Source organism: Urocitellus parryii, chromosome 5 (genome assembly GCF_045843805.1).
Source record: "Urocitellus parryii isolate mUroPar1 chromosome 5, mUroPar1.hap1, whole genome shotgun sequence".
In the NCBI taxonomy this organism is placed as follows: domain Eukaryota; kingdom Metazoa; phylum Chordata; class Mammalia; order Rodentia; family Sciuridae; genus Urocitellus; species Urocitellus parryii.
The window spans coordinates 183502753-183526991 of NC_135535.1; the positions used below are offsets into that span (position 1 = coordinate 183502753).

The 24239-nt window shown below is 34.8% G+C and overlaps 1 protein-coding gene, 1 non-coding gene and 1 pseudogene across 4 annotated transcripts in view; 2 read left to right on the forward strand and 1 right to left on the reverse strand.

Annotated features, from left to right (window-relative positions):
- Nucleotides 1-24239, forward strand: part of Cutc (cutC copper transporter) — a 39998-nt gene that overhangs the window by 14007 nt on the left and 1752 nt on the right. The window contains exons 7-9 of one of the 3 annotated variants that reach the window (XR_013343634.1): nt 1807-1834; nt 5305-5410; nt 6051-7668. Coding sequence is in view for 2 of the 3 variants with exons in the window: in XM_026394760.2 (XP_026250545.1) it covers nt 1807-1834; nt 5305-5410; nt 6051-6165 (249 nt within the window). In the remaining variant the exon portion in view is untranslated. Of the gene's footprint in view, nt 1-1806; nt 1835-5304; nt 5411-6050; nt 8443-24239 lie in introns of those variants that run through there. The other 2 variants (XM_026394760.2, XM_026394761.2) reach the window with 2 other exon arrangements.
- Nucleotides 4222-4294, reverse strand: Trnal-caa (transfer RNA leucine (anticodon CAA)). The gene has a single exon. It is a non-coding gene; the product is annotated as a tRNA-Leu (tRNA).
- On the forward strand, nt 12399-13284 carry LOC113187090 (etoposide-induced protein 2.4 homolog; annotated as a pseudogene).

A 24239-nucleotide genomic window follows, 5' to 3' on the forward strand; every position in this document is an offset into this window, starting at 1 on the left:
TTTTATTAGTTTGCTTTATTTTTTCCTTATTGTACTTACTGCTACCTGAAACTTTAGTACATAAATGTATTTATCTGTTTTCCATCTTCCTTAAATGTGCAAGATGAAAGTAGGAACTTTATTCCATATCAGGAAGGCAAAAATTCTTGTACTCTTTTGTGTTTAGTTCCCAGGGGCTTGCAAATTAAACTGATTAAATACAGATTAGCAGGAGAAATAATGAATCTGGATTGCATACCTAAGTGTATATATTCTTATGTGTATGTGGAAGTTAACAAAGAAATATAACTCAATGTGATGGTTAGAATTTGGTGGTTATATTATAAACCATCTTAATAGGTGAAAAAGGAGGAAGAGAAGGTTCTTATGGTGGAAAAAGTGACTATATGGCAGGACAAATAGGCCCTTAGGAGAAAATATGGGAGATATGATTGTTTTATAATAATTTCGGTCCTATTTTCCAGAATGATCAGCAATTAAATTAATTCCTGTAGTCTCAGTTAAATGGACCTAGAGAATTTAGTTGATAGCAGGATTTAAGTGGATTTTCCCCCAGTAACTTAAAATTATGTTATGTTTTCTTTTCTAATAAAATCTTGTTTAAATTCAACTACTTTCATCCCATTGCATAAGGTATTTTTTTTTTTTAAGTAAGGCTTTTCTTCAGGCGGTGTGATTATTCAGTATTTGTTTTGGAACCTCTTATTCTTTGTGTTCATAATAGTATGAGTTTATAAAGTAATACAATAAAATAATCTTTCTTGACAGAACTTATTATGCTGGACATCTTACTTTTCCAAGATTCTTCCCCCAAGAGAAGATCTATTGACAATTAGACATTAATAGTAATTTTTAAAAATAATATACTTGACAGCTTAAACCCAAAGGACTTAAAATCAGCATACAACAGTGATGCTGCCACATCAATGTTTATAGCAACTCAGTTCACAATAACAAAGGTATGGCACTAACTTGGGTGCCCTTCAACAGATGAACGGATAGGAAAAAAAAAGTGGTATATAGAAACAATGAAATATTACTCAGACATGAAGAAAAATGAAATTATGGCATTTGCCTGTAAATGGATGGAACTAGAGAATATGCTAGGTGAAATAAGCCAGTCCCCAAAAACCAAAGATTGAATATTCTCTCTGATATGTGAATGCTAACCCATAACAAGGGAGGGTTGGGAGGGAAATATAGAAGTTCATTGGATTAGACAAAGGGGAATGAAGGGAAGGGAGGGGGGATGGGAATAGGAAAGATAGTAGAATGAGTTGGACATAACTTTCCTATCCTCATATATGAATATACTACCAGTATGAATATACTTCATACCATGTTCAACCACAAGAATGGGATCAAATTGTAATGGGTTGTATCTCATGTATGTATAGTATGTCAAAGTACACTGAACTGTCATGTATATCTAAAAACAACAAATAAAAAATAAAAATAAATAAAATCCCCCCCCCAAAAAAAATAATATACTTGACTCAAATCTTTCTCTTCTTACTGCCTTATTATCACAATTAAGAAAAAGATATAGCTGGGCATGGTGGCACACAACTGTGATCCCAGTGGCTCGAGAGGCTGAGGCAGGAGGATCACGAGTTCAAAGCCAGCTTCAGAAACAGGGAGGCACAAAGCAACTGAGAGTGAGACCCTGTCTCTAAATAAAATACAAAATAGGATTGGGAATGTGGCGTAGTGATTGAGTGCCCCTGAGTTCAATTCCCAGTACCCCCTCCAAAAAAAAGAGAAAGATATTACAATTTACTTATTTATTTTTTTCTTTTTTTTCAGGCAAAAGGCAGGATTGTGGTAATGCCAGGTATTTATTTATCTCCTTGTCTACTAGCCTAACACCAAGCTATAGTGGAGGAAGAGCAAAAAGGGCACGAAAATCTGAAAGTATGTTCAGAGAGAAGAATAAATAGTTTGATTAAAATGTTCAAGATTAGGAGATAGGTGCTGGAATAAAACTTTAGGGGAAGGAGAACACTCTAATAGGGATGACCTCATTGAGGAGCAAATAAGGAAATAGATTAGGACTGGTTTCTCCCATGTTTGCTTCCCTATAGTATATAGAATTTTATGAATGTGTATGTTCATCCCTGGTGAGGTATACCAAGTTGGACTAATACTACTTCCTCAATTCCTGAAAAGTCTCTGATCATCAAAATATTTTGTTTTAAACAAAATAATTGGAGCATCTGCTCATGATGATAACCATAAAATCAATTAAGTGCATAATGACTCATTAGAAATGAACAGATGAGGCAATTTTGAAAGAATTAGAATAAGCAACCCCAAATCAGCGTGAAACAAATATAAAGGCTCTTAATTTTTTCTTTTATTATTTTCTCAAAATAAAAACAACAGAAAATAACAATAAATAGTCACGGTCATTTCTTAGATTTTACTATTCTGCCACATTTGTCTCATCTTTTTTTCTTTTAATCCTGAACTAATCCCTACACCACCACCACTACCCTTAGTGCAGGAGCTCAAACCCAGGGCCTGCCTTATTCTGGGCAAGAGTGCTACCACTGAACCATACCTCTTGTCCGCCGAGATATTTTAAAGACATCATGACATTTTTTTCTTTATGCGTCTCTATAAAAGACCCATTTATTATAACCACAATTTCATTATTACATAATACATCTATCAAAATGAACACTAATTCTTTAATAACATTTAATACCCAGTCCATACTTGCCTTTCTCCAGTTTTCCCCACAATGGTTTTTATAACTGATATGTGCAAAACCAGGATCTGGTCAAGGAACAAGCATTACATTTGGTTGTTTTCTATAGTATCTTTTAATATAGAAGTTTTTCCTTTTCTTCTTATTTAAAAATATGACTTTGTTGGGGGCAGGATACTGGAATTGAACTCAGGGGGACTCAACCACTGAGCCACATCCCCAGCCCTATTTTTTTGTATTTTAATTAGAGACAGGGTCTCACAGAGTTGCTTAGTATCTTGTCATTGCTGAGGCTGGCTTTAAACTCATAATCATCCTGTCTCAGTCTCCCGAGCCACTGGGATTACAGGCATGCACTACCAAACCCAGCTTAAAAAAATGACTTTTAAAAAGTGGATACTTACCCTGTAGAGTGTTCTACTTTCTATATTTATTGAATTGTTTATTTTTGATACTGTAAATAATATCAAAGCTAAAGCTTGCTCTTGTAGCTTCAAAATTCCCTATAAACTGGTAGTTAAATCATAAGACTTGATTAGATTCTGGTTAAAATTTGGGTAAGAATAATGGGTGATTCAGTGTACTTCACAGCTGATCACATCAGAAAGCATTCAGTCTCTAGACTCTTACTAGCAGTAATGCCCAGACTGACCAGGGTTCAAAATGGTGATAACCAGATAAAGGGCAAGTTTTAAAATAGGCCAGGTAAAGATATTAACAGTTAGTAGGAAGTTTTTCACTTGCAGTAAGTCCCTGAAACAAGCAGATAGAAAGTATATATGATCTGTCAAATTGAGACCCTTTATAGACTAATCAGGGAATATTAAAGAAACTTACTGAGTCTGTCTGATGCTTTTCTGTTTAAGGCTAAACGTATTTAGCCTTGACAACTAATAACCAGATTTAGACAATTCTTTACACAAGTACTTGATGAATATGTAATTATGAAGTTATCTGCTTTGTGCAAGGAATTATGTGGGATATAGAGTTAAATGAGCAACTATTCTAGAAATTGATAGTCTTAGGTACAGAAATATTCGTGACTAGATTAACAAACCTTACTAAGGAAGTATTAATTATGTCAGTTATAATTATACATGTATTGTTAGATGTGAAAATAGAATGAATATGAAGTAATCCTTCTATTTGGGGAGCCCACAGAATTTCATGTAAATAAGTACCAGCATGTAAAAAATTCTTAGATAAATCAATCCGAAAGCCTAATGAGTTTTCATCCTTGGGAAATATAAAGATAAACAAGACATATATAATGAAACTTACAACATATTTAGGGTCTGGTTTTCTCATTTATAAGGAAGGGAATATTGAACTAATTATTCTTTGAGGTCTCTTTTAACTGTAAAGCTTTGTTAGCCTATGTGTTGGAGAATGTATTGAGTGTTGTGTTTCAGTTTTATTTGTTAGAGGGAAATAATTTGTCTTTTAATCCTTACAAGCGCATGAGGTAGGCAGTATTATCCTTCCTTGTGATTTTTTTTTTTTTTTTCTGATGGTACTGGGGATCGAACCCAGGGCCTTGTGCTTTTGAGGCAAGCACTTTACCAACTGAGCTATATCCCCAGCCCTGGATTATCCTTTTTTGTTGGTGAAAAAGTTGAGGCTAAGTGGATTTAAATAATTTATTTAAGATCACCCAACTCCAAATAGCTACAGAAGTGAAGCCAGCATTCCTTTACAACTGACTTCTTAGTCTGTGTTCTTGCTAATTCCTAGGGTTCAGCAATATGAATAGACCACTAACCAAAAACAAACAAAAAACAAAAAAGCCGAGTTAACAAGTTTGAAAGAGTATATAAATATAAAAACAGATTATTTCAGCAACTTGAATAGCTTGAGGTACAAAGTACAATGTCATTTTGAAATGTTTATTGAATACATTCGCTATATCAGAAGACATGAATATAAAGATGAATAAGCTAACTTCATATTTGCAATTATTGGTACCAATTCAGAATATGACTTTTATAAATAAATATTTTAAAGATTGTTTATCAAAACATGTAATCATAATAAAATGGAGTCAGATTCTTCTGTGAAATGAAACAGAAAGTTAATATTGTGATGAGTAAACTGTGTAAAACTTTGCCTTATTGACATTTCCCATGAAGTCACGGTATACGCTTTCAGTCTTGGCCAGAGAGAAAATCTTACGGGTTCTCTCTTTAGACGCATCTCTCTGGTTGTGCTTTTGTATCTTTTTTCTCAAAGCTATCCTTACCTTTCATTTTAATTTGATTTTGTTTGAGGGAAGAGCAGGGCTGGAATGAATGATTTTTTCCTTGACCCAGAGCAGTCTTTTTAAACTTAATATCAATAATGTCTAGCTTTTTCATATAAACCAACCGATACATGTAATTTCATCACATAGGCTTTAACCCTAACAATTCTCCAGAGTCTAGTATACATCTTTCATTACTTTTTAATTTCATTCTAGCTTAGGGAAAGAGTAATTCTTGAATCAACGAGAAATTTCAGAATGGGATTTTCAAATAGAATAAGCACTCATTGTTATTCTTTAAATTTTATGCCAGATTCTGTTCTTTTAATCTATTACTTGTTCTTTTCAATAGGAGGTGGCATAACAGACAGAAATCTACAAAGGATCCTTGAGGGTTCTGGTGCTACAGAATTCCACTGTTCTGCTCGGACTTCCAGAGACTCAGGAATGAGGTTTCGGTAAAAATGTTCTTGGACTCATACAAGAAGGGATGAGATTAATCTTTACTACCCAAATAGAAAAACGTTTGTTGATGCCATGATCAATGAATGGATATCATGTTGTGATTAATACATAAGTACTGTCATCATTTTTGCAGTTTAAAAACATTTCTAAAATGGTTCTTGTTCTGTCTTAAATGAGCAGGATCTTTTGCACATATTAAACCTTTTTATAGTCTTTGGTAGTCTTGCCAGCCATTGCCATTTAGTCATTCTTCCCCCCCCTTTGCTCTCTTCTTTCAGTTATTTTGAAATTATATTACCATTAAGAAATTGAAACTATTATGTGATTTTTTTAATATATAGGATTCCTATAACTTACTAGGGGAATCTTTCATTTATAATTTGGGAAAATGCATGTAAAAGAAGGAAGAAGCTTAAAACTTACATTTCCAGATATAAAATCAAGTATACTGTTTTTTAGATTCAGCTACTAGATGTTTCAAGTAATTAATTAATGAAAATTATTATTATGGAATATGATAGTTCAGAGTCCTTACCTTCCCATGTTTCTGAATCATGAAATAACTATGAAGTGAAGTGCCAGTTGGAGTACTGACTGAACAACTTATCTGTTCCATTATTATTTCTATTGCAGAAATTCCTCTGTTGCCATGGGAGCCTCACTTTCTAATTCAGAATATTCTCTAAAGGTAACAGATGTGACCAAAGTAAGGACTTTGAATGCTATTGCAAAAAATATCCTAGTTTAGCCAGACCTCTCCATGAGACATGGATATTGCAGTACGAAGAAATAAGAATAATCTACGATTCTCTGAGACAAAGTTTTAACCTCCTTTGGCTAGGACAGTTAGTCAAGTTTCACATGGCCATGAAGTATACTTCCAAGAAGAAAAAGAAATTGAAACAGATACAGTCACTTCCTTTGCTTAGTCTTTCCAGCCTTTGCCATCATTATGATTAAATCTGTTCTGTACTACATCTACAGAGAGGCTTAGTCTATCCTCAATGGAACTAGTTGATGAACTGAGAAAATTCATCTGCAAGATATGAATTCAACGTGGCTTCAGGGTTAATTCGATAGTTGTAGTATTTTGCCTTTTCATTTATAAAATTAAAAAATTTCATTCTATTATGATATCAGTCTCTTATTCTTAAATTGAATACAATTTGTACCAAATGTGAAAGGGAAGATAGTGTTTCATTTTACTTTTTCTGTCATTCTCTCTTTTTATTTTGTGCTCACTGGAGATGTTGCCTTGGAGCAAGAAGATAAGGGTGCAAAGTGAAATGGACAGTATAAAAATTCCAAGACTTGGGAAATAGGTATAAAAGACACTGGGCTCAGTATTATATATACATACAAATATATAGTTGGACTTCATTGTGTGATTCCCAGAGACAAAAGCAGGCCTTGTCATCTTTATTTTATTTATACAGATTAGTGAAGGTGATGTGAGTTGCTCAAGTTTAACAATGAATTAATGTTTCTTGTGAGGCATGAACATTAGGCTCCTAACTTTCCAAGATTTCGGCTTTTAAGCTGCTTCTGGTATGTGAATATGGTACAAAGAGCAATACTTCTAGGCAATACTCCTGGGATCGTATCCTAGCTCCTAGTTTAACCATGAGAAAGTTACTTAATTTTTGAACTTTGCCTCACTTTAAAATTTAGGATTAATAACTAAAACATTTTCTCATTAAATGACATGCTAAAGTTTGAGGCACACAGAAAGTACTTGTTAAATATTAATTATTTTTCTCCTAAAGTAGCTTTCTAGGAATAGACTTTGAGAGCTTAAAACCAGTTACCCAGTATTGAAACCAGCACTAACTTTGTGCCCTTAACTATGAATATAAAACAAGAAGCAGAATAAGGTAATCTCTATCTATATTTTTCATTTCTTTCTTTTTTTCCCCCAATACTGGGGAATAAGCCAAGGGATGCTTTACCACCCCAGTCCTTTTTATTTTTTATTTTTTTTAAAGAGAGAATGAGAGAGGAGAGAGAGAGAGAGAGAGAGAGAAAATTTTTTAATATTTATTTTTTAGTTCTCGGCGGACACAACATCTTTGTTGGTATGTGGTGCTGAGGATCGAACCCGGGCCGCACACATGCCAGGCGAGCGCGCTACCGCTTGAGCCACATCCCCAGCCCCCTTTTTATTTTTTATTTAGAGTCTCACTAAGTTGCTGAAGTTGGCCTTAAATTTGAGATCCTCCTACTTCAACCTCTGCAGTTGCTAGAATTATAGGTATGTGCTATCACGCCCTGCCCTACCATGATTTTTCTATAATTTATTTGTGTTTTAAAATATTTACTGGTGATTTCATATGTGTAAGTTTCTTCTCAACAATATTATTACTCTTTTGAAGATAGAGACCAAAATACCAAAAGTCTTCTTACTTTTTTGTATCCCCTATCACAACTACCACATTGTAATTAAATCTGTTCTGTACTACATCTACAGAGAGGCTTAGTCTGTCCTCAATGGAACTAGTTGATGAACTGAGAAATTGTGTATTCATAGTGACATTTACTTTGCCTAGTGGAAAAAGTACTGAATTGGAACTCAAGATCTAGGTTTTAGTCCTGACTTTATCATTGACTTTAGTAACTGCTAGATTTCCTCTCTTTTCCCCTCTATATCCATCTCTACCTTTGTCTGTTCTGTATCCTAGAACAGATCATACCCATATGATCAGCATCCATGGCTCCTTTGACCTTCATATTTTTGTGGGGCTTGGTCAATAGTGAAAGGTTAATAAAATAGGTACTTGTCACTCCGTTTTTCTATATGTTTAACAAAACAGAATATGCTGTCTCCAACTGCGAACTGTTTGCTAATCTTGTTCCCAGAATGTGCTGTCCCCAGCTGCCAAACTGCAAAATGTAACTTCCCTCCCTGCCCTCTCCAAGGAAAGTATATGAGCTCTGCTTAAGCTGTTCTCAGGGCTCTTTGCTCTATTCAAGTGAGCTCTGAGCCCCAGCATGCTGGACCCCCAATAAACCCTTTGCTGTTGCATGAGACAGTCTCTTGGTGGTCTTTTCCTCCAACGCTTGCCCAACCTTTACAATAGAAAGTATCAGCAGGAGATGGGAAGGTGTTTCTCTGCCATATTGTTATGAATTAGCTGCATCCCTTTTAAGGTCATAGATCCTATCAGTTGTTCCTCTTTAAACCCTTTCTGGGTTCTAATAACTAGACCCTCTCCCTGACCTCTTTGGGTTTATGGTTAGGAATAGCTCCAGGCTAGGCTAGGTGGCATACTACACTATTTATTCCTTGTTGGTTTTCTTAAACCATGCTCATTCTTTTGTATATAGTTCTTTATTAAAAGTCTTTGAAATTTCCCTGTCAGGATCCTGACTAATTCAGTTTCTGCATTTGTAAATTCCTTTCAGCTTTAACACCATGTGTTTTAACCATTATACATTTTTAAAATAGAGACAAATTAGTAATAACAGTCACCTTTCATTTTTAACTTTTCTATATCCTTTATGCAATACCTCAAGAAAAGGCAGGCAGTCCACTGTTGCTTTTCAATTTTTTATCTTCTCCATGAATGCAATACAACACTATACATTCTAACAAAAAAAAAATTCTATTAAATAATAGCTTAAGCTGGGCATGGTGGTATACTCTCAGCAGGTCTGGAGGCTGAGGCAGGAGGATTGCAAGATCAAAGTCGGGTTTAGCAATTTAGTGAGGGGCTAAGCAACTCAGCAAGACCACATTTCTAAATAAAATACAAAAAAACGGTTGGGGTATGGCTCAGTGCCCCTGGGTTCAATCTCCAGTACCAAAAAGAAAAAAAAAAGTAATAGCTTAAAATAGCTGTATCTTTGGGACATTTTTATCATTTCTGTAATTCTGTTGGTTATCTTAAATTGTATCCCCAAAGTAATAACATGATATCACTTTCTGGTGTGAATTCATTTTTCCCATCCCTTACACACTAGTATATCAAGTACTTTTTTTTGGTCACTATGCCAGTTTTTCCAACTTAGACATCTCAGACTCATGCCTCAACTAACCCCAACAGTTACTTCTATCTGATATTGAGTCAGTCCAGCATTTTGTGTGGGGGACTGGTGGGGGTGAGTAGTGGGGATTAAACCCAGAAGTACTTGAAGTACTTGCTAAGGCTGGTCTCAAACTTGCAATTCTCCTGCCTTAGCCTCCTAAGTCACTGGGATTACAGGTATGTGCCACTGCACCTGGCTTGTCCAGAATTTTTTGACCAGTTTAGACAAAGAAGTTTTCATGTAGGATTTTATTGCCTGGTTGGAGCAAATATCAAATTTAATGATGAAATTGTAATCAGTTTTCTCCATAGACTAAAATTGAGACAAGGATGCCCAGTATTACCATTCTGTTCATTTTACTGGCAGTCTTAGCAAGTACAGTAAGGCAGAATGAAAAATTTAAGGATTGGAAAAGGAAGATAGACATCATGATTATATGAAGAAAATCTAAAAACTCTTTTAGAATTAATAAGTGACCAAAGGTTGCTGGATACAAAGTCATTGTACAAAAATTGGGTTCCATTATCTAGCAAAAAGTTAGAAAATGAAAATTTTATAATGATCTGTACAAATGTAAAAACAAATTGTACATTTTAAACATTCAGTTTATTGTATATTAATGATAACTCAATAAAGCTGTTTTTTTTAAAGCAATCCATGTATAACAACGTATATTGGCATCATTGTTCTATCAGATGCCTAGGAATAAAATGTAAGAGAAAGTTAAAAAATTTTAAAAATTTCTTTTTTTTTTCATTTTTTGTTATGAAGATTTTAATACATATCTAGATCCTTTAGAGTCTGTAAACAAGTCAGGATGGCGCCTGGCAAATGTTAAGAGTCTGTAAACAAGTCTGGATGGCGCCTGGCATTTTGCCAGAGGGAGTGCTTTGTGAAGTACGCCAGCCAGCCATTAAGTGTGGAGATTCCTAATTGGTTGACTGCTGTATCGAGTTTATGTTAATTAAGATAAGCTGTGTGAAATGTATAAATACCTCTGTTGTCCTACAATAAAGGGCTCCCACTTCTGCTGTATCCATGTACACAAGTTGTTCGTTACCCCCCAACTATTTTGCCCAGCCAGCCGGGCTGCGGCAGATTCCACAGCTGTTAATTTGCCATATGTGCTTTCTCTCTCCACCTCCCCTGCCCCTGCATAATAAACTCAGCTTCTGCAGAACACAGTACTTTTTAATCAGCATTAACATTTCAGAATAGTTAAACTGTAACACTATGGAACAATTAAATCCCTGAGTTGCATTTCATTCACTATATTATATTTTAATCTAGGGTAGTATGTTTCCATGAGAACAGGGACCTAATGTTTGTATCTTTCTAATAGTATTTCATACTAGTAAGTGCTTAAAATCTGTTAATGGTTTATTCTATAACAATACAATTTCTGATTTGATTCTCTTGGTGCCTGAGATTCCTCAATCCAGTCATCTCTCATTCAATCCATTGAATGCTGATTAAAGTATGCTGCATACTATTTTTCTCTACCATAGGAAAATTTATCAGAAAGAGACCTTGCTTTCCTCTTATATTCCTGAACTCCAGTTTTTGTGAGATATTAGATTTACTGGGGGACAGTTATTATTTTTTAGAAATTTTAAAATTTGGGGGGACTTTTGGGAAACATTAGGTGTTATAACTCAAGAGAATGTAAAGATATTTGGAGCAAGATTTGTGCTTGCTTTAGGTATTAAGTGGCAGATGTTATAATTGCTTATTTGCAATCTGAAGTACAAGGCTGGTTTAACATCCCCAAATCAAGCAATGTAATAAGTCATAGTAACAGACTAAAGGACAAAAACTGCATGGCTATCTTGATCACAGAAAAAGAATTTGATAAAATTCTTTTCATGGTAAAAATGCTCAAAAAATTTGGAATAGAAGGAAACTTCTTCAACCTGATGAAGAGCATCTACAAAAAACAACAAATTCTCCACCTATCATACTCGATATTCTCTCCCCCTAAATACTTCATAAGAACAAAACAAGATGTCTGTTCTCATCACTTCTAGTTGACATTGTTCACTCAGGACAATTAGGCAAGGGAAAGAAAAAGCATCCAGATTGGAAAGGAAAAAGTAAATGCTATTTGCAAATGACATGATTTTGTATGCATAAAATTCTAAGGAATACACATACCATATACACTAAAACTAATATATATCAACAAGTTTGCAGGATATAAGAACAATATACAAAAGCAGTTGTATTGCTGTACACTAGCAATGAACAATCCTAAAAGGCAATAATAAAAGAATTCAATTTATACAGCAAACAAAAATGACTTTTTAAAAATAAATGGAGTTGGGGCTGGGGATGTGGCTCAAGCGGTAGCACGCTCACCTGGCATGCGTGCGGCCCGGGTTCAATCCTCAGCACCACATACAAACAAAGATGTTGTGTCCGCCGAGAACTGAAAAATAAATATTAAAAAAATCTCTCTCTCTCTCTCTCTCTCTCTCTCTCTCTCTCTCTCTCTCTCTCTCAAAATAAATAAATAAATAAAAATAAATGGAGTAGTTTTTCTGCTATCCAGATCCCTCCCACATGGTGGGAGTTCTATCTCTTCTCACTTAAATAAATCCTCCTCTGTTTAATCTTCCTTTTTGATTATCTGTGGATTTTTTTAAAAAATACTTTTTAGTTGTTAATAGACCTTTATTAGTTGTTAATAGACCTAATAAACCCAGTGCCTCACACATATCAGGCAAGGGCTCTACTACAATCCTACTACAATCCTAGCTCTTGTCCATGGATTTTATTCATCAAATTTGCAAGACAAGAACCAAGAAAGAAATTGGCAAAGTGGGTAATCCAGTCTTATCTCAAAACTCTGGTTTCATCTCGTTGGCCCATATGGGGATTGTTGGAAAGATCCTTCACGATGAGAGATTTTGGGATGCTTCTTGCTCTTCTGTGTAGTTGACAGAATGAATGGAAATGGATGACAGTGTCAAAATGTTTCTCCAGGATCTTGGCAGGGGGATCAAAGACTCCAAGTTGGATATTTGTATCATCTCAAAAGTTAGATGCTCTAATCCAGCAAAAGAGAAAGGAGCAAACTTCAAGAAGGCAAATAGTGTCTTGGCACAGAGGAGAATTCAGAGTATAGAGCAGAAGCAAGAGAGTGAGCCACATATTTTTAGTAGAATTTTCCACTGCTGTGCTTGAAATACTGGAGTATTCTGGTTCAGTCTCCACTTGTGTTTATCATGTGTTTTTTCTTGTGCTTCAGTCAGTAACAGTCTGAATTACTGATGATCCTGAACTACATGGAAATGTTTGGTCATAGCTGGACTTCTTCATTGCATCAATTTTCAGTGCTCTTTGGGTGCTTTCCCTGTTTTTGCTTAGCAAAGTTGTAAAATGTCATTTGGTTTCAAGATATTGCTGACCTAGCATTTGAGGTATCAGGGAGGAAGCCTCATCCTTTCCCTAGTGTCAGCAAGACATGCTCTTCAACCTTTTGCTGCAGGCACTTTTCCTTATCCAGAGGACGTTTGTGAGTCTCTTTCCCATCCATCTTGTTGGTCAGCTGGTCAGTTTGTTGCATATGTCCCTCTCACCATACTGCTTTGAATACTGTTGGTTCAATAAAGGAATTGAAATGCACCAGCTATTGTCAAACATAGAAAGCAATTGGCCTTACTACTTTAAATGTGGTTTGCCCTTGGCTTTCCTCACAGCAATGCAGTCCTCATATATTTTCAGAGGCTGCCTCTTCTGTATCCTCTTTTCTTTATTCATCATCAGCACCAATGAAGCAAGACCCCTGGGAAATCATACCTTTTCCAGTTGCATGTATTCTTCTTGGTGGTCTTCTTAAGCACCAGACTCTTCCACAAGACAGTCTACCTGCAGTCTGCCCTGAGCAACTTATCCTCTGCAAACAAGTTGTCTTCACCACATTCATTTCCTGCCAAAAGGAAGGCTGCTGAAGGCCAGCGAGTTGCCAGCCATCCCAAGGGGATGAGTAGGTTGGAAGGAGGCTGTGGCAGCTCTTTTTCTATGTCCTCTGCCAAGGGTTCTCTGCATATGCCCTTCTATTTGAGGAATTAGAATTTTTGTCTCTGGTGCATGCAAGGCAGAATCTTCCTGGCACCAGTATGTGGATTTTTAATACACCCTGAGTCTTGAAAGGACAACAGTTTTTTCTGTGGGTACTTTCTAGCATTTGCCAGCCTGGACTGATTTGTATACTTTGGGGTTTTTTATTGATTTTTAAAAAATAAATGGCAGTGGAATCATTACAATTCATATTACACACATAGAACACAATTTTCCATATATCTGGTTGTATATAAAGTATATTTACACCAATTCCTGTCTTCATGCTTGCCTCCCATGCACAAGGCCCTGGGTTCAATCCCCAGCATCCCTCCCCCACAAAAAAGAATACTTTGTTTTTCTCCCTGTCCCATTTATCCTCCCACCTCTCCTTCTTGCCTTCCAGCACTCTTAGATGAATGGATTTTGTAATTATAGCTGTTATATTTTGTGGATTTGTTATTTTTGTTGTTTTTCTGTGAAGCTCATAAATTGGATGTGGGAGGTGAAGGAGTATCTCAACTGTTCCTTCTTTACTCCCTTTACAGCCATCACTATCTTCTTTCATACAACTCAGGTTAGGTTTTGGTCTCTCTTGTTCTGCTGCAAAAAAAAAAAGTAAAAGAAAAAGGAAAAAAAAGTTCCTGAAGAGGTGGGAACAGAATGAAAGACCTCATAGCCAGACTGTCTGGGTTTTGAGGAGTAATTTTCTTCCCCTTGGCCTTTACTTGAGGGTACTGAGGATTGAACCCAGGCCTTGAGCATACTAGGCAAATGCTCTTCTACTGAGCTTTCCCCTTGAAGGGGAAAAAGTTTTTTTTCACTGGTACATTTAAACTTCCCACCTATGTGGAGGTGCCTGTTCTGGACAAGTGCCACTGTAACACAGAATGTTCAGAGAACCTGAAATTTTCAAATCCGGAGGGTGAAAATTTATTGTTGGTCACTGACAGAGAAGTTTGCTTAGTATTTCAAAGGAATATTAGGTGCTGCAAATAGGAACTAAAGGGGTAAACTTATTAAACCTGTTATTGGTGATGTTTACCTGTCATTTTAAGAGACTAAATATGGGCTAGGAGGGTAGACATCAAAATACTTGTACAATTTTAAAATGTCACAATTGAATGTGAGCTGGTCACCCCCCTACACACACAAAAAAAAAAAAAAGTCAGGAATAAATTTAATCACCCACGTGTAAGACTGTATATGGAGAATGCAAAGCATTGTCGAAAAATCTTGAAAGGCCCTAACAACAAATAAATAAATAGACATCCCATATTCATAGGTTAGAAAATATTTTCAAGATTACAACACTCTCCAGCTGACCTACAGGTTTAATGTAATCCTATAGTAACCCCACCTGCCTTTCCTTTTTACACAAATTGACAAATCTCATCTGGAAATACAAAGAACCTGGGATAGTCAAAACAATCTTGAACAAAAGAACAAAATTAGAACTCACACTTCCTGATTTCAAAACTTACTATAAAGCCATTATAATTAAGAGGATGTGGTAGGGGTAGAAAGGTATAAAAATATTGGCATACAGTTGAATAAAACTGAGAGTCTGGAAATAAAATGTTATAGTCAATTGATTTTTGATAAGGGTTCTATTTCACTAGAAAGAATTTACTAGTTTTTAAAGCCTTTTTAAACAAATGGTGCTGGAACAAGTGGCTATCTACATGCAAAAAGTCTGAAGATGGACCCTTATATCACATACAAAAAAGAAATCAAAAGTCAGCACCTATTTTTCTCTGGGAGAAGTTTGGCAAAAAAAGTTTTTTGTCAGTACTTCTTTCTTTTAAAGTATCACATCATGATTTATAATACGATTGTGCGTATTGCTGTCATTTATACTGTAGTCATAATTGTCTTTTGTTATTTTATTTGCCATGTACTTTATATTCAATACTTCTAATAAGTGGTGCTCAATTAATATTTTCAAAACAGAAATAAATTAAGAAGAAAATATGTCAAAAAAGAAAGCTAAATATAAGAATTTTAACAAATATTTTAGAAGAAAATAGGAATAAATCTTTGTGACCCCAGGTTAGGCAAAGCCTTCTTAGATATAACACAAAAAGAAAAAAAAATGGATAAATTGAACTTTATCAAAATTAAAAAACTTATGCTTTAGAGGATAACAATAAAATGAAAGGACATCCTGAAAAATGGTAGAAAATCTTTCAGTCATATATCTGATGGGGATCTTGTATCTAGAATTTCGAAGAACACTTACATAGGCTGAGGATATAACTCAGTGGAAGAGCATTTGCCTAGCATGCTCAAGGCCTGGATTCAATCCTCAGTACCCCCAAGTAAACAAATGGGGCAGAAGAAATTCCTAATACAAAGCTGGAAGGTTGGTCACCCTGTCAACTCAGTAAAACTACCTTTATATTTTTTCCCCTGGTCCTCACCTCCTTGCCCCAATCCTAGAGTTATGGGAGGAGGAATTGAATAATAATGAAAAATGATAAAAGGTATGGCACTTTGTTCCCCATTAGTAGTTGGTTTCTGAACCAAGGGGAGATTTAAATTGGATGTGAGATTTTTTGGTGGATGATAAAAATATTTCCAAATTGATGGTGGTGATGTTTGTGCAATTCTATGACTATGTTAAAAACCATTGAATTGTATAGTATAAGTGATAGAATTGTTTATAATTTATATCTTAAGCTGTTTTGAAAGTGTGAGAAAGAAGTTTTTATTAGATTGGTCTGGAACTTTTTATACCTGAAATAGACTAAAAAACTATACAATTTCCCTGAGATGTGATCAACATAACATAAGAAAAGGGTTGACACCAGTGGAAACATAATAAATTTTAAAATTTGTTCTGTCAATAAACTGGCTACACTCATTTGAATGGATTTTTGTACCCTGAAACCAAGAGGTTTTTTTTGGGGGGGGGGTTTGTTTGTTTGTTTGTTTGGAGGAGTATAGGGGATTGAACCCAGGGGCACTTTACCACGAGCCATATCCCCAATCCTTTTTATTTTTTGAGATAGAGTCTTGCTAAATTATGGAGGCTGGCCTTGAATTTTTGATCCTCCTGCCTCAGATTGCTAGAATTTGAGGTGTGTAACAACATTCCTGGCTGAGAGAGTTTTGACTAAAAATATCCAAAGAATATTCAATCCATTCATTCTCATGCAGATGCTAAATCTTAACCATGGATAAAATTATGACTAGTTGTCTATATGCTCTGTATATTTATATCACTGCTCTGGTCCTTCACAGACTTTTTTTTTTTTTAAAGCAAGCCACATTGGCATCATGCCACTAGTATATATTGGAAATGTATTAGAAAACAGCCATATATATGTGTTATTGAGGTCCTGAGGAGACATTTGTTTTTCCTTGGGTATTAGTCTGAGGAGTAGCTGGGCTTCCAAACATTTGGTTTATTTATAATTTATGTATATGGAATTGTGTCATAAAAAGAATTTTTAATTTTCTTTTGCCTTCCTAATTCTTTCTGAAGCTGTTCCTGTATAATGGTGCTTTCCTGGATGTATCATCAATCATATACTTTTATTTCCCTTGCCCACAGAGAGGGCCCATGAATAAGCTCTCCAGACAGGATGCCTCATTTCTTTATCCACACTTGTTGGTCTGGAGGAGGAAACACAACACAAACAAAGTCACTCAGAATCCTACCAAAGATTTTTTCTGGAGCTGTCAGCTATCCCCAAGTCCCCATGTCCATAGGATTATGGGCCATAGGACTATGTAAGATTAGAGCTTTTGTTGCCATCTTTACTATCAAGAGGGAAGAGCCTATTTGAGAATGAAACCAACAGAGGCAAATGTCCTGAGGACTTTGAGTCTCTGGACTCATCGGTTCCTCAAACTAGGACTATTCATATACTTTTCTGTTAAATAAACCAATATACTTCCTTTTTGGATTTTTAAAAAATTATACCAGTTTGATTTGAATCTCTGTCACTGGCAACAAAAAGAAGCCTGAGTGATGTAGTTACTTATTAAGTTTTCCTCTTTTCTTTTTTTTTTAATATTTACTTTTTAGTTGTAATTGGACACAATACCTTTATTTTACTTATTTATTTTTATATGGTGCTGGGGGTCTAACCCAGGTCCTCACACATGCTAGGCAAGGACTCTACTGCTGAGCCACAACCCCAGCCCCAAGTTTTCTTCTTTTCATTGACAAAAGTCAAATTTGCAGTCCACATGTGGACAGGATCAAGTTGAATGAATTGTGTATATTACATTGTTACTTGCTTCATCTTTTTTTCTTCACTCATATTTTATCTTATTATAGCTTATGTACTTTTGTAAGCCTCTTCAAATCCCTTTATAACATGGTAGTAGATAGTAGTGATTGTTTCCTATATTACCCTGAGTCTGGACTAGAACAGAATTAAGGGTTTATTCCTAGAGGACATATAGTTGATTTCTTACTCAAACTTCACTCTCCCTTCTTCTTATTATTCTTTTTTTTTTTTTGTAGAAATCATTCTTCTTCTATATAGCCTACGTGCTTCAGTCTGTCCTCAGTGACAGCTTCAGGGATGGACCTAATTAAGGGTAACTTCCTCCTCCTGAGGAGGAATTGACTCAGTGACTTGTGCCATTGAGATGTCAAGACAGGTTTGCTGATGGCTTTTACTTCTGGAAAACCTTCTGAAAATGATGCTTCCCCTCTTTTACTGTATGTTATGGTGTGTAGATATGGTTCTGAAACTATTTTAGCCATCTCACCCACCCAAATTCAAAAGAATCAGGAAAATGGAGCAGAGCTACTGGAATAAATTAGTTCTGAGAATTACTCTATCTCTGAGTTTTGGTTATATAAATCAACAAATATTTTCATTCAAGCCACATTGATTTGGGTATACCCTCTACTGGGATCCTGATATACCTGGAGGATGAGTCAGTTTCTGTTCTAGCAGTTGCTATAACAACCTACCTTATTAGTTTTAAGAAATTCCAAAGCTCTATATAGTATCACAGTCCACTGATAATATAGATATCTTTAGGAAAACAATCTTAACTAGTAAGTCTGTTGGTTTGACTGAGTTCAAAGGCCTCTAAATCTCCTGATTGACACTCAGAGTGCAGTCAGCTTTCTAGAGAATGTACTTTATACCCTGAGATCATTCAGAAGTCAATTATTGTTTCTGTGAAGATAGGGCATGTATAAATAAGTCATCCTGCTTGACTATCTTTCAAGTTGTCCTGGAGGGTCCACTCACAAGATACTGAAGTGAGGGCCCTTCCCTTCTTTTGTAGGTCAAGGGGGAATAATGATAAATGATACAGTTATTTGTATCATTTAAATAAATGATACAATTATCTCTGAAGACAAAAGTCATGATTATGAAAATAGCACATTTTACTTATTTAGCCCAAATTCATATGATGGCCTTTGGACACAACCTCCATAGTAAAAAAATATATATATATTGAAATTAAAGATTTCTTTTTCGTATCATCGATTGAACCCCGAGGCACTAAACCACATCCCCAGCCCTTTTTATTTTTTATTTTGAGACAGGGTTTCACTAAGTTATCTTGAGGCTCGCTGAATTGCTAAGTTGGCTTTGAATTCGCAATCCTCCTGCCTTTGCCTTGCTGTTTCTTACCACAAGGTAAATAGACTGTCATAGCAACAAACTGTTTTGACCAACAGGTTATTTTTGTGATGCTTTTGGGGGACTAATATTCTACACTATTTGTTTCTTATATGAAAGCTTATTTTCTTCAGTTCTCTAGTTCACCTGAAAGCAATCACTATGAACAATTTCTTGCTGGGCATAATGGCACATGTCTGTAGTCCCAACAACTCACAAGGAAGGAGGATTTCTTGAGCCCTGGGAGTTCCAGGGCACCTGGGCCAGATCACATCTAAAAAAAAAAAAAAAATTGTTTTTTCTTGTAGAATTTTTAAATAATTTACTTGTACTTAATTGCTAGTAATGGTACATGTTTTTCCATGTGATAATTTGCTACTTATATATTGCCCCATGTCAGATATATTTTCTATTTGGCTACATCATATTAATTTTGGGTTTTTTTTTGGAAAATTATATAAATATATTTTTGTGTTTTCTGATATCACCCTCCTCCCCCTGCCCCCAGAGTCAGTGTTTTTCCCTTTAGTGCATATCCTTTTAAGCTAGTTTATTCTCTTCTGTTGTGTTTTGGACTATAAAGAATATCTTTTATGGGATGATGCAAAATAAAGAACTAAATTATTATTTTCTGTGTTGATATTCTCTTGTCCAAAAAAACCAAAATGAATAGTATGTCACTAGTTTGTCAAAAGTTAAAGGTTTTGAATATATTAGGAATATGATTCTGTACCATTAATAATTTTCATTATTTACTTCTGCAATATTGGGAATTGAACCCAGGGCCTCAAGCATGCTAGGCAAGTATGCTCTACCACTGAACTACATCCCCAGCACTTATGTTATTTTTTAAAGTATGTGCTCTTTAAAAAAAAAAAAAAAAGACATAAACTTGCAGTAATTAACTTTTGGGGGCAGGCTTTATGTCTAATTCAATCAGTTCATTCATTATTTATATATGTTCTTTGCAATTTATTTCTTCAGAAGAATTCAAGTTTTAACATTGAAAGGGGAATAGTTTTGTGATAAGAGAAAATATGAAAATAGTGTTAATTTAATTATTTACACACCCTTTTTGGTCTCTGGATATTCTAAAGAGATTTTTTTGTTTTGTTTTAGAAGTTCAAAAATGCTCAAAGTATCTTTGATGGAGGATTTTGGGAGTAATTATTTTATTATTTCATAGTTACCATTTTACATTTTTCTATAAGATGAAATTTCAGTCCTAACTTAAAAATGTGAAGAAAGAAACAATCTTTTTATTGTTACCACATAAATCTGGGAATCTTAAGCTATTGCTCAAGAAAGAAAATCTTTCGTAAATCTCTCTCTAATCATTAACCAGAAGTGTATAACCCTTTGGTTATCTCTCTTAAATGTAAAATTCTGTAACATTTTAAAAGTGATTTAATTAATTACTTATTAATCAAAATTGGCTTACTAAGTAGAAATGATGCAGCATATTTTTCTCCGGAGTCATTCTAATTAAGCATTTTCTTCTGTTGAATTCTCTCTGTGTAATCAATTACAGTCGTTAATTGTACCACTTAACAAACAAGGATGTGTCTGAGAAATAAGTCTCTAGTAAATGTTGTTATGCAAACATCACAGGGTATACTTACATAAACCAAGACAGCTATGTCAGTAGACATAAGAATCTTAGGGGACCACCATCATTTTGTATACCATCCTTGACTGAAGCATCCTTATGTGGTGTATTTACAGTATACACATATTGAATCATTAGGAATAGTTTAGACTTTAGGAGATATGAGAAATCATTTTACGTAAGACCAGTTTCCTGACTCTTTTTTTGTATGTCTCACAGTCTTTCATAGTAAAGCCTTTAAATAGGAATGGTAGCTGGGCATAGCAGCATATGTCTGTAATCCTAGTGACTCAGGAGGCTGAGGAAGGAAGATTGCAATTTCGAGGCCAACCTTAGCAATTTAGTGAGGCCCCGAGCAACTTAGTGAGACCTTGTTTTTAAATATAAATAAATAAATAAATAAAAAGGCTGAGGATGTAGGTCAGTGCTAAAGCACTCCTGGGTTCAATCCCCAGTACTATATATATATATATATATATATATATATATATATATATATATATATATATATGAATGGCAACACTTAAAAGGGGAGAATTCACAGAAAAACTTATCTGATAGAATAGGAGTGTTCCTAAAAAATTGTGTTTTAAATATTGCATTAAGATCAGAACTTCATGGTACTAGGAGAGCTTGCGAATTAAAGAAATCCTATGGTGTGTCCTTAGGTAAAAGGAATTGTCACACTATTTTACTATTTTTGTCTTTTTTGTATATTTTGTTTTTATTAGATCATGAAATCTTACATATCTTCTGGTTGAATCTTCTCCCCAGATGATCTATGTCTTCTACCTCACCAGTGAGCAGGAGGGTATCTGTTGGTGTTTCTGCCATATGAACATAGAGCATTATTCTTTGTAAATTATGGGATGTAGGACTATTTTCCTTACTTTTCTGAACCTCAGTTGCTCAACTGGTAAATCAGAATAAAAATACCTACCACATAAAATTGTTGGAAGAATTAAATTACATAGAAATCTTTTGAGTGCAATGTATTTGTTACTTAATAAACCTATAAAGATGTTCACATATAATAGACATCCATCAAATACAAATTCTCTTAGTGCCTCTAAGTCATTGATCAAAATGTTGCAGGTCATGGAGCTACTTCAGATTCTCTAAGAATGCCAGTAGACATCCCTCAGGAAATGTTATTCTGTTAATTTCTTTGAATGTATAGTTGTTAGACCAGCTAAAGATCCTTGTAAATATGCTCTCATCCAGTTCAAGTTTTTTGAACTGTGTAGGAATAATGATTTATCTTGTCAGATGAACTCAAGATACATGATGCCAACTGCCAATTTAATGATCATATAAGGAAAGGAAATTCAACTTGATTCTGTGCTTTGTTCTTAAAGTATTCATTCTGGTTCTTAGTGATTATCTTTTTTTTTTTAATAAGAGAATAAGGTTTATTTGATATGCATATGGAGTCCTCATAGAAGTGAAAGGAAAACCCCAATGAGCCAGTTAGACCCAGAGGCTTATATACCATTTTAACAAAGGGTGATACATTTGTGCAAAAGTGACAAGACAAAGGAAAAGCACTTTTAGCTTCTAAGTACAGTAAATTGTAGGAGGATAAATATGTGTGTGTGTGGGGGGGACTAATAGAAGAGCAAGTTTACTTTAAAATAAACTTTGTTATGCAAATTCCTCTTAGTGCTAGTTCTAGGCTGAATCTGGAGCCCTCTCTCATTCTGCCTTTTCTGGTAGTGGTGGTGGGGAGCCACTTCACAAAGGGTAATCTGTGCCTGGCTTTTAGGCAAATAGGAGGAGGGTAGAGTGCTTGTTTCTGTTTTGTTGATTCTTAGTTGTCTCTAGATCAAAATTCTCCTTATGCCAAAGTAGCATCTTTTGGGGTGGCATATTCCGAGCCCTTTGGTCCATAAACAAAAATCTGCCTGTGTGCACAGCTCAAGTGAAGATGGTGGTGGGTAAACTAGATGCCGCTGCTGCTGCTCCTGTACTCACCCTAGTGATCATCTTTTAAAGATCAAAAACCATTTTGTATCAATAAATCTTTCCAGATCTTTCTAGTAGGTAATCTTTCTTATCTGTGATTTTTCAACATCTTCCTATCCTATTACAAATATTAAAAATATTTTAAAAATTTATGATTCAAATATTAAGGCATTTGCCCAATTAAGTCTTTCAATACTTCTACTATTCTCAGTAATTCAAAAGGACTGCAGATAAAGGTTCTACAGTAACTTTTGTAAGTTCTTTTAGAACCTATTTTTGGCCTTAGGAGTTTGATATTCATTCCTTGCTTTCCAATACATAATGTATAAATTGAAAGTGTCTTGCACCCCAAAGATAACCACTATTATCAGTTCATTTGTATAAACATTTATAGTTTTTAATCTATAAATGTAAATAAATAATTTTTTTATCAAGAAGGAGCCACACATCCTGTTCTGCCACTGGATTTTTTTTTTTAAGATTTCCATTATTTATTTATTTGTTTATTTACTTATTTTTAAAAAAACAAATTTTAACTTTTAGAGCAACTTGTGTTCTCAGCAAAATTGAGCTGAAGGTACAGGAATTTCCAGTAAACCCCCTGCCCCAACACATGAACAGCCTGCCTTTTATCAGTTTCAACATCCCTCACCAAGATGCTCCACTTGTTTCAATTGACGTTGACATAATATTGTCACCTAAAGCATAGTTTACATTTAAGTTCATTCTTGGTTTATTATAATCTGTGGGTTTGGACAAATTTATTATGAGATGTATCCACCATAATAGTATCCAAAAACATAATTTTACTTCCCTAAAAATTCTATAGAAGGTAGTCTTTTCAGATTGACTTGTTTAATTTAGCAATATACATATAAGTTTCCTACATATTTTTCATGGTTTGATAGCTCATTTCTTTTTAGAGCTGAGTAGTATTCCTCTGTCAACTGTGTTTAGACTATTGATTTTGTGTGTGTGTGTGTGTGTGTGTGTGTGTGTGTTGCTGGGGATTGAGCCCAGGGCCTCCTGCATGCTTCCACAAGCTCTACCACCAAGCTACATCCTCAATACTATCTTTTGCATTTTTAATAGTAACAATCCTAATAGGTGATATTTCGTTGTGATTTTGATTTGCATTTTCTTAATAACTCGTGACTTTGAGCATTCTTTTGTATACCTATTGGCCATATTTATGTGTTTTTTTGGAGAAGTGTCTCTCAAGTCCTTTGTACATTTGTAATTGGATTGTTTTTTGCTGTTGAAATTCCTGTATAAATTTCAAGCTGTATAAGATGTATAAATTCCTTATATATTTTAGACATTAACCCCTTATCTGATATATAGTTTACAAATATTTTCTCCCCTTTTGTAGGTTGTCCTCGATTTTATTAGTTTCCTTTGCTTTAGATAGTTGGTAAAATCAGTTCCGGGGTCCGTACAGTTCACATATTGCTTATAAGTCCCTTGATCCTCTTTTAACCTATTTGTTCTATTCATTTTCTTTTCTTTTTTTAATTTTTTTTTAGTTGTAGATGGACATGATACATTTATTTTGTT